A 16840-nucleotide genomic window follows, 5' to 3' on the forward strand; every position below is an offset into this window, starting at 1 on the left:
CTGTTGTTAACATGAATGAAATAGTTACATAAAGGCCCAATGCCCAATACAATTGAATCGAAAATACAATAATAAAGTGTTTTCGATTAACATTACACACATAATATAGACAATGCACACACTTAAAGGGACTAGACACCAGATGAAACAAATGAAAGAAAAAAAGTAAATTGTCAAAAAGTTACCTGAAATTGTCATCGTTGCGTTCAACGCATTGCATTCAATCTTACTTACTGATGTAATCACATCGCTTACTACACGTGTATTCTTCATAGTTTTTTGCGCATTTTTCCGATTCGAAATTTACAAGGGTTTACCACGTAAATCCCAGTAAGTTTAAAAATACCGTCGGTATATTTATATTTACTCTTATACATATACGATTTACTCTTGGAAACCGTTTTGCGCTATTTCAAACGCGGAAACACAGATGAAAAAGCAACATGATTGATGCGTTTAAAATTTAACCCATGTAAAGTTGTGTTTTATCGGCCTCCTACCAGTTGTGTTTTATCGGCCTCCTACCAGTTGTGTTTTATCGGCCTCCTACCAGCTGACATTGGCACTTTTAGGCTTGTTTTGAAGAAATACTGTTTTGCCGATTTCTGGACCATCTGGTGTCTGGCCCCTTCAAGTAAGTACTTGAAAATGGTAGAGAATACTTTGACCAGGCTCCAATATCACTTCTTAAGCTCAACTCATGTTATGACTCAAAATCACTTATGTTAAAGAGAGTCGCTCATGTTTTGGGCCAAACAATAGTTTTCCCGGTAATGCATCTGAAAACACATCATTATTTAAGTCTGTGATATCGAAATTGCAGAAAGAATACAGTTATAGCATAAAAAAATATTTTGGTTTTAATGGTGTTCGAACCCAGGTCGGTATAGTCCAGAAAAAAGTGTAAAACAGCCGGTTAGTCCACACGGCCACACAAGTGGTGGATATGTTGACCTGTTAATGATACAATAATAACATCAGGTGATAATCTCAATCAACCAATCACGCAACACCACAGCCGTTATTAATTTTCAATCGCGTTTTTTACGCTAATGAAAATTGTGGTCTTCAAAGACGATATTGGAGCAAATATCAACATTTGCTGAAAGGTTCCAGCTTTTGTTATTTTTGTTTAAGGCCACACCAAATTAATGTTTAGTTTTGCAAAAAAAAAAATTAAAGCGAGCGAGCGAAAAAAAAATAAAAAAAATTTTTTGTCAGTTTTCATAAAAACCAAAGCGAGCGAAGAGCGAAAAATATACTTTTCCTTATATTCAATATAAATAAGAAAGATTGTTTAAAATAATTGCCCTTAAACCCATTTAAATGCCATCTTGAACTTCAAACCTCTAATGGACATTGGGAAAATGTCGGAATACATACTATTTATTCATCCGTGTTTAGTACAAACATTATATGGATAAATCTTATTTCTTATATAATTAAAACGTACTTTAATATGACGATCATTCATAATAATATATAACCCTGCTTTTAGTAAAAAGTTTGAAACGACTTATTTAAATCTACCTGAATCAGTTTAACATCATATGCAACTGTATTTAGACATAACTTAGGATTGATTTGTGATTTGTAAAAAATGATCACTTATACAGGCATCATCAAACATCAGACTCCATATATCATAGACTAAATTTTGTTTTTATTATCACAGGAAATGCAATGACATGTGCTTATTAAAACAAAAAGGACAAGGGTATTTTTCAGAGTACTTTGTTTGGTTATTTAGATGTTTTTATGCACCAGCCAATTGTATATGCCCCCCCCCCCAAATCCGGAGTAGCGGGGACTTTCACTTCCGGTCACTCAAAACCAGGGTAAAATACCCGACCTGCAGGGACACACTGCTGGTAAAATCCCTGCCAAATGGCCCCGCAACCCCGAATACCTATGTGAGGCCCATTCCCGACTATTTTCAATATGAAGACAAAACCACATTCACTAGGCACTGCGGGGCCACCTGAAAGGTAAAAACACAGCCCATTGCTTCTGCTGTCCCCGGTATACCCCTGGAACAAGGGCGAGGGGTGGGCGCGGCAGTGGTTACAATTGACAAGTGCATTACAATCCTGGATTATGCTGCAAATAAAAACAAAATATAAGGTGATAAACTTAGGCTTACTTATGTTGAGGTATGTCCAGACCAGTGTTTATATCGCTATTTGTGAAAAGATATTTGTTTAAAACTGTTGTTTTGTCAGAATTTGATCAAAAATGAGCTCGATACATCAATTTGGACCAAACAATGACTCATGTTTCAGTTAATGTGACCTGTCCGATTTCCATTCAAAACGAGTACCTAATTACACAATATAATCGGTACCAGTCTTAGATACACATGCTTTATTGCATAATGATTGCTTTAAATAATGATCCTTTAGTGCTTGAGACGATCAAAAATGACTTCAAGCATGCTCAAAACACAATTATTGTCAAAAATAAGATTTAATTTCCAAACTTCGAGCCACATTGTTTATACCGGAAGCCACCATTTTGATTGAATTTATTGAAACCCATGCTAAACCGATAGATATACAGTATAAAAACACTACGCATCGGTAACTTCCCTTTACAAAAACACGAAAACTAGCGTAGAAAAATTATACGTGATTATTTTTAGCCTTTTAATAAATTATTACCTGAAAAAAATCTGCTTGGCTATCAAAATGGAGGTGCGGGCGCACAAAAAAATAAAAATATTTTTTTTTGCATTTTCAAAAAAATAGGAGCGGTAAATCCGCGGAACGAAATATCAATTTGGTGTGGCCTAAACACTCTTCATGATTTGCCACACGTTATTTCATAATTATAAAAAAAGTGCATTTTACAAACCATGATCTAGTCGCTTTAAAGAAAAGTCGATAAACGTCATCAAATCAGTTTAAAGGCATAAAATTTACTTTAGTTATGACTCAAATCTTAATAAATTAGACTTCAGTACAAACTATGCTCTAAAACTATATTTTCAATATCTTATTGACAAATATTTTTATCAACATAATGGAATGGAAACTTTAAACAACTTCAAAAACTGCAAAGTGCATTGCATTTGATATTTTCAATGCCAAGCAGTGATCTGAGACACTATAATAACGGAGGCACAAAGGCGTTGCTACCCCCATGAACATTATAATAACAACTTGATTGATCCTTTAAGGTCATCTGAAACAAAATCTCAAATACCTCAATACCTAAACATAAAATAACAAAACAACTCTCAAAGAATTATGTCAATTTGCGTTTCTGTTAACGACCAACCTAAACAAAGCCAAGCATAAGGAGCTGGACTGTTCGTGTATAAGGAACGGAGGCTCACCCAGACAAATTCAAGCATAAAGAGCTGGACTGTTCGTGTATAAGGAACGGAGGCTCACCCAGACAAATTCAAGCATAAGGAGCTGGACTGTTCGTGTATAAAGCAAAAAGGCTCACATCTTCCGTTTTTCGAAATGACTTCCAGCGTTGTTGTGTTATCTCTGATCGGAGCAGCTATTCTTCTGGCAGGTACGTAAATTTTCATAATCATAATTATAATCTTTATGTATTGGCTTATATTAATGATATTGCTTATCCTTCAATAAATGTGTAGACTTAAGAAATCTAAACGTAATTAGTTATCTAAAAAAAATGTTTAATGATAATGTATTTGTTGAAAAAAATAATGGTGTATTCGCATATATTATTTCGGAAAGTCTGAGTTATCGAACCGTATTGCGGCATCCGTGTGTAGTGGTCACATATTCTTCGGGGCCGTACTATAGGTGCCTTTTGAAGTTTATTTGACTCAAATTGCAAGGCGCCCGTGCCTTAGTCCCAACGATACCGCATGATTAGGCATAAACAATTTTTTAAGGCCTAATCATGCGATACCCTTGCGACTTACACTACCTACAAAATAGGTGCCGACCCTACCGTTTTTATAGTCTGTTGGTTAAAAACCTAGATTAAAAATAAGATAAAAATAGGGATTCGCATGGACATCGGAATAGTTGTAAGGTGATCGTGAACATCTTTCGGGTGCCGAACATTTGGGTCTCAAATGCTCGTCCCAAACTCGTCCGGCATCCGTATAAACGCTGTGGGGGCCTAGGTGTTCCCGTAAATTGCTCTCAAATACTCGTCCCAAACTCGTCCAGTATCCGTATGAACGCTGTGGGGGCCTAGGTGTCCCCGTAATATGGTCTCAAATACTCGTCCTAAACTCGTCGGGCATCCGTATGAACGCTAAGAGGGGCCTAGAAGTTGCCGTCAAATGTTATCGAATGGTCGTCCCAAACACGTCTGGCATCCATATGAACGCTGAAGGTGTCTTGGTGTTGCCGTTAACTGCTCTCAAATGCTCGTCCCGAACTCGTCTGGAATCCGTATGAACGCTGAGGGGGTCTTGGTGTTGCCGTAAAATGCTCTCAAATGCTCGTCCCAAACTCGTCTGGCATTCGTATGAACGCTAAGGGGGCCTAGGTGTTACCGTAAAAAGCTCTTAAATGCTCGTCCCAAACTCGTCCGGCCTCCGTATGAACGCTAAGGTCCCCCGTAGTTGCCGTAAAATCCTTTCAAATGCTCTTCCGGGGTCCGTATGAACGCAAAGGGGGTGCGGGTGGTGTCGAGAAATGCTGTTCATGGGTTTTTTATGCGCTTAAGACAGGTTTAATATAGTAAACCGTTTATACTGCCCTCATACCTACCGACGAACCCAGCGGGAGAAATGAACGTATTTGAGACGGCAGGATAGCCAATGAACCATTACGGTCGCAATGCAAAGTTGTAAACGTCCATTAAATTTGGAAACGCCGAATGCCGAATCGGTTAATATGTGACCGGGGATAAAAAAAAATGTAGCTAGAATTACATGGTATAGCAATAAATCAAGACAAAAACGTTTAACCATAATATTAATTTAATTTACATAATGAATACAACCCGATTACATTAACTCACTAGTGTTTTCCGTACATTATCAGCCAATCAGGGGCGCTAGATTTTTAAAATGTTTCGTTTCTTATTTATTAAGAATCGTTGCTTATTTCTGAAGACGACTCTTCAGGATTAAGTAAATTGCTATAACTGCGCATGCGCCAAAAGCCACGCCTACTGTTTGCATATGCAAAGATGCATTTTTCAGTGTCAACGCTGATTTAAATGACGTCACAATATCAGTGTGTGTATACTACGTGATAAATTGTGTCATAAATGCTACGTCGGAAGGCAATATTTTGCTTCGAATGAAGACTTTAAGGTGGAACGCTATGCTGATTAGTGCTTTGTTTTTTATATAATTTATACATCTACAGTAATAACACAACAATAAACGGTTCTAATACTTTATAAGTTACCAATTTCTTTAATAAGTATCAGTAGAGATCTGTAGTTATAAGGCTCTAAACTAAGCAAAAGCATAGTAAATCCAGTGTGTGACACTCATTTCATACACAAAATATAACTAACAAACCAAAAAATGATAATCGACAGAAATCTGCATTGTAATAAGCACAAACGGATCCCGGCAGTAGAGGGGGTGCAGCCCCCCCCCCCCCCCCCTTAAAATCATCCAAGTTTTCTTCTGTATGTCACTATCGGAGAAAAATGTAATAGTATACAGATGTATAAAATACGCAACTATAGAGTTCAGTGTTTTGAATCTTAGTTTGATGTAGTCAATCGGTTATCGTTGAATAAAAACATATACAATTAATAAATTCCACTAATATTGGTAACCATATTATTGACTAAGTTTGGTAGTGAATATAACTCTTGAACATTTTCAACGAGGGTCATTTGTTACGCAACGGTTTGGGGAGCGGTGGTGTATGGTCAGTTCTTGACGTTAAAAAATGATCGGTCATTCTTTGAACAGAAAGAAAATGACTCATGTGGTCAATATATAACGGGGTTAATGGGCGTTAATTTAAAACACACTAAAATTTTAAAGTGAAACTCTTATTCATATCAATATTACACATGTATAACAAGCATTTATTTTGACTGATAAACCCTTACTTTTTACTAAACAATAAACTCATACAAAATATTATTCACTGATTACAAGATTGTAACTGTTTACTTAATAGTAGAAAGCGCAAAAATGATTCATTTTTTTTGGTGAATGCTAACGGATTTACTATGGTCTCATATTTCTTTCCAATTAAACTCGGTATTCTTCATAAAATCCATTGTTTTCGATATGTATTTATTCTTAAAGGCATATTAAAACAAAAGTATTAGTTGTGTTAAATCGTATTTGTGTTTAATACTTATGTTTGTACTGATTGTAAATGATCACATTGAATTGTTTCTATTATCTCATCTTATTAAGGGTTGTTATATTTCACACAAATGCACTCACATGAACGCACGTATACGCCCACATACTCGTACATGCACGCACGCCCATACATACGAACACACACACACACACACACACACACGCACACACACGCACACACACACTATGATAAAATATATGTTCAAAATGGCTTAAATGATGATCTTAAAGTTAATGTTTTTAGTGCAGTAAAATGTTTAATTTTGTTAATCAATGAATTGTTTTGTTTTCCTGACTTTACCACGCAATCAAAGCTCCTCGTGCGTTCAAGCAAATTCATGAGACAACTTTCGGCGATGCATTCAATGCCCATGATACAAAAGCCAACATAGCTACCTTATCCTGCACTCAATGTCCCTGCCGTGCGTATTGTACACGCGTGCGTGCGGGCGTGCGTGTGTACATACATGTCTGCGTGTGAGAGCGTACATGTGTGTGAGAGCGTGTGTGTGCGTGTGTGTGCGCGTGCGTGTGTGTGCGTGTGTATGGGCGTGCGTATGATCGTCTGTGTGTGTGTGTGTGTGCGTGCGTGCGTGCGTGTGTGTGTGTGCGGGAGCGCGATCGCGTGCACATTTATGCATGTGTGTGCAGGCGTGCTTGAGTGTGGTATGGTGGGGGGTGCGTTTTTACGCGTGCGTACGTGTACGTTTTGTGCGTGAGTTTTTATGTAAGCTATAACAACCCTTAACAAAATGAGCTTATAGTAACTATTTAAAGATGCACACTTACTCTCCCATCTCAACTCAACTCAATATCTTATTTTTTCCCATGGTAAGACATAATCATAATATATCCAAACATTGATAGACACAGAACACAAAAAAATATTATATACAATAATAGTACAGTTTAAAATTATAGCATATTGTTGTCAAAATATTTATATAGGTAGGATATAGCTATATATATATATATATATATATATATATATATATATATATATATATATATATATATATATATAATATATAAATAAAAAGCTTACATTCTACATGCAAATAAAATAAGTTTATTTGACTTCCATGATAGTAAGGTCGTGCGTGATCTGACGCTTGGATGCAGAAATCTTGTCGAAAACAGAGGTTCTTATGAGAAATACCGAGTTGATTTGAAAGAAATGAGCATAAAACATGGTATTTTTACATTATGAGACAGTTAATATTTTAGCATTCACCCATAATTTAATGTTTGTTTTTGTGCATTTTGTTATTAAACACTCGGTTAAAATCTTGTAACCAGTAATTAATATTTTCCATAAATGCATAATTGAGTAAGAAGTTAAAGTTTTATTAGACAAAATTGATCTTGTTATACATGTTTATGCATGGATTTTGGATAAGCATGTCACTTTAAATATAATAGTTCATTTATAATCAGTGCTTTAATGATTTAATAATGTTAAACTATTCGGAATTTAACAGAAGAAAACAATGAATTATCAATTTAACTAAAATTAAAAACAACTGTTAAATGTTATTGATCAGTGGTTTATTCAAAACTAAGCTTTTATTAGCGTTAATAATAGTTCGATTTACGTCATGCTAAACGTTTTATAACAATACGTAATGAAAAAGAACAGGTATAGGGGTTAGATTATTTGATACTGCGCAAAAACGAACTCGGTGAGGTACCCTTTTTTTGATATCTTGCGATTTGTAATAAAACATTAAATACATGTATTTAAAAAAATCAAAAATTAAACGAGCAGTTTTTTCAAGAATTAAAGAAAGGCGCACTTTTTTCAGCGAAACACGACGCCGTTTTTCCCGCGAAAAATGACGTTAAAGACGAATTTCAAATAAATAACGTAAAACAAGAGATCGAAAAATATATGTGCGTGAACGTTTTCACAAGACGCACTTGAGGTTTAAATTTCTTAGCGGTAAACGAAGAATTGGTGAAACTATCGGTTATTGTAGCTGGAACGCAAAAATATGAGAGACGTCTCAAAATTGACGTCAGTGGTATATTTTGAGGAGTCATAGTTTCAAAACTGTTCCGAATATTGAAAAAGTAAAAACAGTCCCTAACTGGGCATATGCTCTTCTCTTCGTATACCAATTTTCAGACAGTAACTCGAAAAAAAATTCATAGTCGCGTTCCACCTTAAACAAAGATAACTTTACTTCTTCATCATTTTAAATGAAACATAGCGCTAATTTACGCAGCAAATTGTTGCCAAAAATCAGCTCCTTACTTTACATTTTATTCAAAATATAAATTACTTCTGAGTGAAATGTAATGTTAATGTGTATTTGTGAAAAGGGGCGCATTTTGACATAAGAAACAATGCACTGACCTTTTATGAACTTATTATTATGACATTATGAACAAACAATCAGCATGTAAACATTTCTCTAAAGGATTTATTAACAGTGTTACATTCTACTGAGCCTGATAGCTAACACATCGTAGAATAATCATATCATTGATACTGTTCTCAATATTGATGTACATGCATTCACTATTTTTTCACCATTTTAAATAAGTCTACGCCGCTTACGGAGCCCCACCTTTGGTCTTTTACCAGAGTTTGACCGCTTTCTTAGGTTACTTATTCACGAAGAAATTACTTACTAAACTCTAACCTATACTTTGAAGATGCAGTTTAAACTGAATTGGTCTACGAAAGTGTATAGATTTATTCGATAAGCAGTCGGTTCAGAAGGATCCGGTTTCTTATATTTCGTTCATCTGCTGTAATCTTCCCTACCCATCAATTTTAAACAAATGGCATGATTTTTATAGTGCAATGTGAAGATTGACAACAAGACTGTTAATAGTGACGGTTGCTTTTGACTGCTCCTTTTATGGGCACTCAACAGTTCCCAACCGATGCATTTCTACTAAACTAGTATCCTGAATGATATATTTGTGTTGTTGTTTTCAAAATTGGAACAGATAAATAAAAATACAAAATAACCTTAGGCATTATATATAGCTACAGCAATTAACTGTAACATAAACTTGTCAACAATGATTTCGTAATGAGGATTGTCTGCACATTTGAATGATTTCATCGTTAAATAATAAATACACGTTGAATACATGTTTGGGACAAAAAGTTCGGATACATGCGTGGTCTCAAACATGGTTTAAGTTCGGATACATGTTGGGTCCGGAACAAAGTACAAGTTCGGATACATGTGTGGTCTCAAACATGGTACAAGTGTTGATACATGTGTGGTCTGAAACATAGTACCAGTTCGGATGCATGTGTGGTCTGAAACATAGTACCAGACGAGTGTTGATACATGTGTGGTCTGAAACATAGTACCAGTGTTGATACATGCGTGGTCTCAAACATAGTACCAGTGTTGATACATGCGTGGTCTCAAACATAGTACCAGTGTTGATACATGCGTGGTCTCAAACATAGTACCAGTGTTGATACATGCGTGGTCTCAAACATAGTACCAGTGTTGATACATGCGTGGTCTCAAACATAGTACAAGTGTTGATACATGCGTGGTCTCAAACATAGTACCAGTGTTGATACATGCGTGGTCTCAAACATAGTACCAGTGTTGATACATGCGTGGTCTCAAACATAGTGTTGATACATGTGTGGTCTCAAACATAGTACCAGTGTTGATACATGCGTGGTCTCAAACATAGTACCAGTGTTGATACATGCGTGGTCTCAAACATAGTACCAGTGTTGATACATGCGTGGTCTCAAACATGGTATAAGTTCGGATACATGTTGAGTCCGGAACAAAGTACAAGTTTGGATACATGTTAGGTCCGGAACAAAGTACAAATTCGGATACATGTGTGTTCTGAAACATAGTACCAGTTTAGATACATGTGTGGTCTGAACTATGATACAAGTTCGGATACATGTGTGGTCTGAAACATGGTACAAGTTCAGAACATGGTACAAGGTCGGATACATGTGTCGTTTGAAACATGCTACAAGTTCGGATACATGTGTGATATGCAATGGTACAAGTTCGGATACATGTGTGGTATGCAATGGTACAAGTTCGGATACATGTATGGTCTGAACTTTGGTACAGGTTCGGATACATGTGTGGTGTCAAACATTATATAAGTACCAGTTCGGATACATGTGCAGTCTGAAACATAGTACAAGTTTGGATACATGTGCGGTCTTAAACATAGTACAAGTTTGGATACATGTGCGGTCTCAAACATAGAACCAGTTTGGATACATGTGCGGTCTCAAACATAGAACCAGTGTGGATACATGTGCGGTCTCAAACATAGAACCAGTGTGGATACATGTGCGGTCTCAAACATAGAACCAGTTTGGATACATGTGCGGTCTCAAACATAGAACCAGTTTGGATACATGTGCGGTCTCAAACATAGAACAAGTTTGGATACATGTGCGGTCTCAAACATAGAACCAGTTTGGATACATGTGCGGTCTCAAACATAGAACCAGTTTGGATACATGTGCGGTCTCAAACATAGAACAAGTTTGGATACATGTGCGGTCTTAAACATAGTACAAGTTTGGATACATGTGTGGTCTGAAACATAGTACAAGTTTGGATACATGTGCGGTCTTAAACATAGTACAAGTTTGGATACATGTGCGGTCTTAAACATAGTACAAGTTCGGATACATGTGCGGTCTTAAACATAGAACAAGTTTGGATACATGTGCGGTCTTAAACATAGAACAAGTTTGGATACATGTGCGGTCTTAAACATAGAACCAGTTTGGATACATGTGCGGTCTTAAACATAGTACAAGTTTGGATACATGTGCGGTCTTAAACATAGTACAAGTTTGGATACATGTGCGGTCTTAAACATAGTACAAGTTCGGATACATGTGCGGTCTTCCTTCCTATGTGTTGTAGGTTGTTTGTCGGCCCTCGTGGTGTATATTTTTAGCATTGTGCCTTTTAACATGTATTCGCTATTGTTTGGCTAATGGGCTTGTTTCTGTTGTCTCCATTATTTATTTATACAATCGGCTGTTCACAATATACTCCAATGTTTCTGTTTTGCACGTGTAGTGGGCCAGACAGATGCGATCAGTTGTTACGTGTGCCCGGCTTCTGATGGCTGCAAGGACCAGTTTAACGCGTTTCATTCAGATGTTACGACTGCAACTGGTTGCCTATCATGCTCCAAGGTCAAGATCGGCGACGGTAAGTATACTGTGTGATATTGATATTGGCGTCAAAGGTTATCAACTCACAAAGCTTTTATTGCACGAGTATGATTATCATGAATCTAAACCACAGGGGACACTCACGATGACAAAATAGCCGTATCACTTATGCATAGACAATAGGTCGAACATAAATTGTTTAATTCTTAAAAGATAAAGAAGATGTATGAGTTAAAGTTATGTTGTTTTCTATTATTTAAGTGACTAATATTTAAAAAAGACTTTTGATTGACCGAAATCACCACAGTTTTGAGTTATCATTGAAAATATAGATATCACGGCAGTTGATCGGACACACATGCGCAAACATCTAAGATTTGAAACTACCTTACTAAATAAAGTTGTTTGCAATGGTATACACAAATAGTTATTTAGTTCAATGAAGAATCATAAGTTTGAACCCAGACAACTATGTACGTTCAACGGTTGTATATGAATAAAATTCACCATTGAACATGTCGAAAGTCACCCATTGATTCTTGTTCTTGTCTTTTGTCGGTTTGTTATCAAAAAGGATATTATTAAGCATGTATGTGTCCGATAGCTAAACCGGTTGGTTGTTATACAGGATGTTATTAATCATGTAGTATCCGAAAACTAAGCCGGTTTGTTATTATACAGAATATCATTAATGATGTAGAATCCGAAAGTAAATCGGTGTGTCGGTAAACGTAATATTGTTAATCATGTAGTTTCCGAAAGCTAAACCAATATATGGTGATTTGAATAAATGCCTCTTGTTAATAATTGTTTAAAAAAAAGATTTGTTGTTTTGCAGTTGTTGTTCGGGGTTGCGGGTCTACCTCCTCCGTGGAACTTTGCGTAGAGGTCGAATCTTTATCGACATACACCTGCACCTGCAGCACAGACTACTGCAATACCGCAAGTCACGTGACTGTTACCATGGTTACCGCTCTTCTCCTCGCCTTGGTTGCTATGGTGTTCAGATTTTAAAGATACATGGATATTGTATGGCTTTGAAATTAAACAACAATGTAACTTTGTGTTTTAACAACTGAAATTGTTTTATAAATATTTTATAATTTGTTTTCGCATGACACTTTATAATACCTTATTTCCATATTAATATAACCATCTAAACTTGAAACTTCTTATTCTTAATATAACAGCATTACGTACATCAAACAGAATGTCTTCCAAGCTCAATGCAGCTGTCCATGTTGTTCCATCAATAAAATTTTATATCTAATAATTTTGTTTTTCGTATATACACATATATCCCTCCTGAGTGTTGTGAATGTATTAAACCACGCTTCTGGACATACTTTTTATCAAACAGTTGGGAAGATTCAACTTTATCAACAAGGGAGAGATTGCATTCTTATTAACTCCTTAAAATCATATTATATATATCTCTGAAGGAGATCACATATTTTGCTCAAATATGTGTGCATATTACACCAGTAAATCGTGTATTCAAAACAATCTAAAGGAGATCACAGATTTTGCTCAAATATGTGTGCATATTACACCAGTAACTCGTGTATTCAAAACAATTTAAAGGAGATCACATATTTTGCTCAAAAGGAAACCTCAGATGTCGCCTAAATATGTGTGCATATTACACCAGTTACACGTGTATTCAAAACATTCTGAAGGAAACCTCAGATGTCGCTTAAATCTGTGTGCATATTACACCAGTTACACGTGTATTCAAAACATTCTGAAGGAAACCTTAGAGGTCGCCTAAATATGTTTGCATATTACACCAGTTACACGTGTATTCAAAACAGTCTGAAGGAATCCTCAGATATCGCCTAAATATGTGTGCATATTACACCAGTTACACGTGTATTCAAAACATTCTGAAGGAAACCTCAGATGTCGCCTAAATATGTTTGCATATTACACCAGTTACACGTGTATTCAAAACATTCTGAAGGAATCCTTAGAGGTCGCCTAAATATGTTTGCATACTACACCAGTTACACGTGTATTCAAAACAGTCTGAAGGAAACCTCAGATGTCGCCTAAATATGTTTGCATATTACACCAGTTACACGTGTATTCAAAACATTCTGAAGGCAACCTCAGAGGTCGCCTAAATATGTGTGCATATTACACCAGTTACACGTGTATTCAAAACAGTCTGAAGGAAACCTCAGATGTCGCCTAAATATGTTTGCATATTACACCAGTTACACGTGTATTCAAAACATTCTGAAGGAATCCTCAGATGTCGCCTAAATATGTGTGCATACTACACCAGTTACACGTGTATTCAAAACAGTCTGAAGGAAACCTCAGAGGTCGCCTAAATATGTGTGCATACTACACCAGTTACACGTGTATTCAAAACATTCTGAAGGAAACCTCAGAGGTCGCCTAAATATGTGTGCATACTACACCAGTTACACGTGTATTCAAAACAGTCTGAAGGAAACCTCAGATGTCGCCTAAATATGTGTGCATATTACACCAGTTGCACGTGTATTCAAAACAGTCTGAAGGAAACCTCAGATGTCGCCTAAATATGTGTGCATACTACACCAGTTACACGTGTATTCAAAACAGTCTGAAGGAAACCTCAGATGTCGCCTAAATATGTGTGCATATTACACCAGTTACACGTGTATTCAAAACAGTCTGAAGGAAACCTCAGATGTCGCCTAAATATGTGTGCATATTACACCAGTTACACATGTATTCAAAACAGTCTGAAGGAAACCTCAGATGTCGCCTAAATATGTGTGCATATAACACCCGCTACTCGTGTATTCAAAACAGTCTGAAGGAATCCTCAGATGTCGCCTAAATATGTGTGCATATTACACCCGCTACTCGTGTATTCAAAACATTCTGAAGGAATCCTCAGATGTCGCCTAAATATGTGTGCATATTACACCCGCTACACGTGTATTCAAAACATTCTGAAGGAAACCTCAGAGGTCGCCTAAATATGTGTGCATATTACACCAGTTACACATGTATTCAAAACAGTCTGAAGGAATCCTCAGATGTCGCCTAAATATGTGTGCATATTACACCAGTCACACGTGTATTCAAAACATTCTGAAGGAAACCTCAGATGTCGCCTAAATATGTGTGCATATAACACCCGCCACTCGTGTATTCAAAACAGTCTGAAGGAATCCTCAGATGTCGCCTAAATATGTGTGCATATAACACCCGCTACTCGTGTATTCAAAACAGTCTGAAGGAATCCTCAGATGTCGCCTAAATATGTGTGCATATAACACCCGCTACTCGTGTATTCAAAACAGTCTGAAGGAATCCTCAGATGTCGCCTAAATATGTGTGCATATAACACCCGCTACTCGTGTATTCAAAACAGTCTGAAGGAATCCTCAGATGTCGCCTAAATATGTGTGCATATAACACCCGCTACTCGTGTATTCAAAACATTCTGAAGGAAACCTCAGATGTCGCCTAAATATGTGTGCATATAACACCCGCTACTCGTGTATTCAAAACAGTCTGAAGGAAACCTCAGAGGTCGCCTAAATATGTGTGCATATAACACCCGCTACCCGTGTATTCAAAACAGTCTGAAGGAATCCTCAGATGTCGCCTAAATATGTGTGCATATTACACCCGCTACTCGTGTATTCAAAACATTCTGAAGGAATCCTCAGATGTCGCCTAAATATGTGTGCATATTACACCAGTTACACGTGTATTCAAAACAGTCTGAAGGAAACCTCAGAGGTCGCCTAAATATGTGTGCATATTACACCAGTTACACGTGTATTCAAAACATTCTGAAGGAAACCTCAGAGGTCGCCTAAATATGTTTGCATATTACACCAGTTACACATGTATTCAAAACAGTCTGAAGGAATCCTCAGATGTCGCCTAAATATGTGTGCATATAACACCCGCTACTCGTGTATTCAAAACAGTCTGAAGGAATCCTCAGATGTCGCCTAAATATGTGTGCATATTACACCCGCTACTCGTGTATTCAAAACATTCTGAAGGAATCCTCAGATGTCGCCTAAATATGTGTGCATATAACACCAGTTACACGTGTATTCAAAACAGTCTGAAGGAAACCTCAGAGGTCGCCTAAATATGTGTGCATATTACACCAGTTACACGTGTATTCAAAACAGTCTGAAGGAAACCTCAGATGTCGCCTAAATATGTGTGCATATTACACCAGTTACACATGTATTCAAAACATTCTGAAGGAAACCTCAGATGTCGCCTAAATATGTGTGCATATTACACCAGTTACACATGTATTCAAAACATTCTGAAGGAAACCTAAGATGTCGCCTAAATATGTTTGCATACTACACCAGTTACACGTGTATTCAAAACATTCTGAAGGAAACCTCAGAGGTCGCCTAAATATGTTTGCATACTACACCCGCTACTCGTGTATTCAAAACAGTCTGAAGGAATCCTCAGATGTCGCCTAAATATGTGTGCATATAACACCCGCTACTCGTGTATTCAAAACATTCTGAAGGAATCCTCAGATGTCGCCTAAATATGTGTGCATATTACACCAGTTACACGTGTCTTCAAAACATTCTGAAGGAATCCTCAGATGTCGCCTAAATATGTGTGCATATAACACCCGCTACTCGTGTATTCAAAACAGTCTGAAGGAATCCTCAGATGTCGCCTAAATATGTGTGCATATTACACCCGCTACTCGTGTATTCAAAACATTCTGAAGGAATCCTCAGATGTCCCCTAAATATGTTTGCATATTACACCAGTTACACGTGTATTCAAAACATTCTGAAGGAATCCTTAGAGGTCGCCTAAATATGTTTGCATACTACACCCGCTACTCGTGTATTCAAAACAGTCTGAAGGAATCCTCAGATGTCGCCTAAATATGTGTGCATATTACACCGGTATCTCGTGTCTTCAAAACATTCTGAAGGAAACCTCAGATGTCGCCTAAATATGTGTGCATATTACACCAGTTACACGTGTATTCAAAACATTCTGGAGGAATCCTCAGATGTCGCCTAAATATGTGTGCATATTACACCAGTTACACGTGTATTCAAAACATTCTGAAGGAAACCTCAGATGTCGCCTAAATATGTGTGCATATTACACCGGTATCTCGTGTCTTCAAAACATTCTGAAGGAAACCTCAGATGTCGCCTAAATATGTGTGCATATTACACCAGTTACACGTGAATTCAAAACAGTCTGAAGGAAACCTCAGATGTCGCCTAAATATGTGTGCATATTACACCAGTTACACGTGTATTCAAAACAGTCTGAAGGAATCCTCAGATGTCGCCTAAATATGTGTGCATATTACACCAGTTACACGTGTATTCAAAACAGTCTGAAGGAAACCTCAGATGTCGCCTAAATATGTGTGC

General features: G+C 37.0%; 1 protein-coding gene across 1 annotated transcript; it reads left to right on the forward strand.

The window, feature by feature from the left end:
- Positions 1-3236: 3236 nt before the first annotated feature.
- On the forward strand, positions 3237-12705 carry LOC128207598 (uncharacterized). Its single transcript, XM_052910635.1, has 3 exons — positions 3237-3525; positions 11341-11475; positions 12277-12705. Exons 1-3 carry the CDS (start codon positions 3471-3473, stop codon positions 12450-12452), a joined length of 366 nt encoding a protein of 121 aa, XP_052766595.1. The 5' UTR covers positions 3237-3470; the 3' UTR covers positions 12453-12705.
- Positions 12706-16840: the final 4135 nt, after the last annotated feature.

Source organism: Mya arenaria, chromosome 11, assembly GCF_026914265.1.
Source record: "Mya arenaria isolate MELC-2E11 chromosome 11, ASM2691426v1".
Taxonomy (NCBI): domain Eukaryota; kingdom Metazoa; phylum Mollusca; class Bivalvia; order Myida; family Myidae; genus Mya; species Mya arenaria.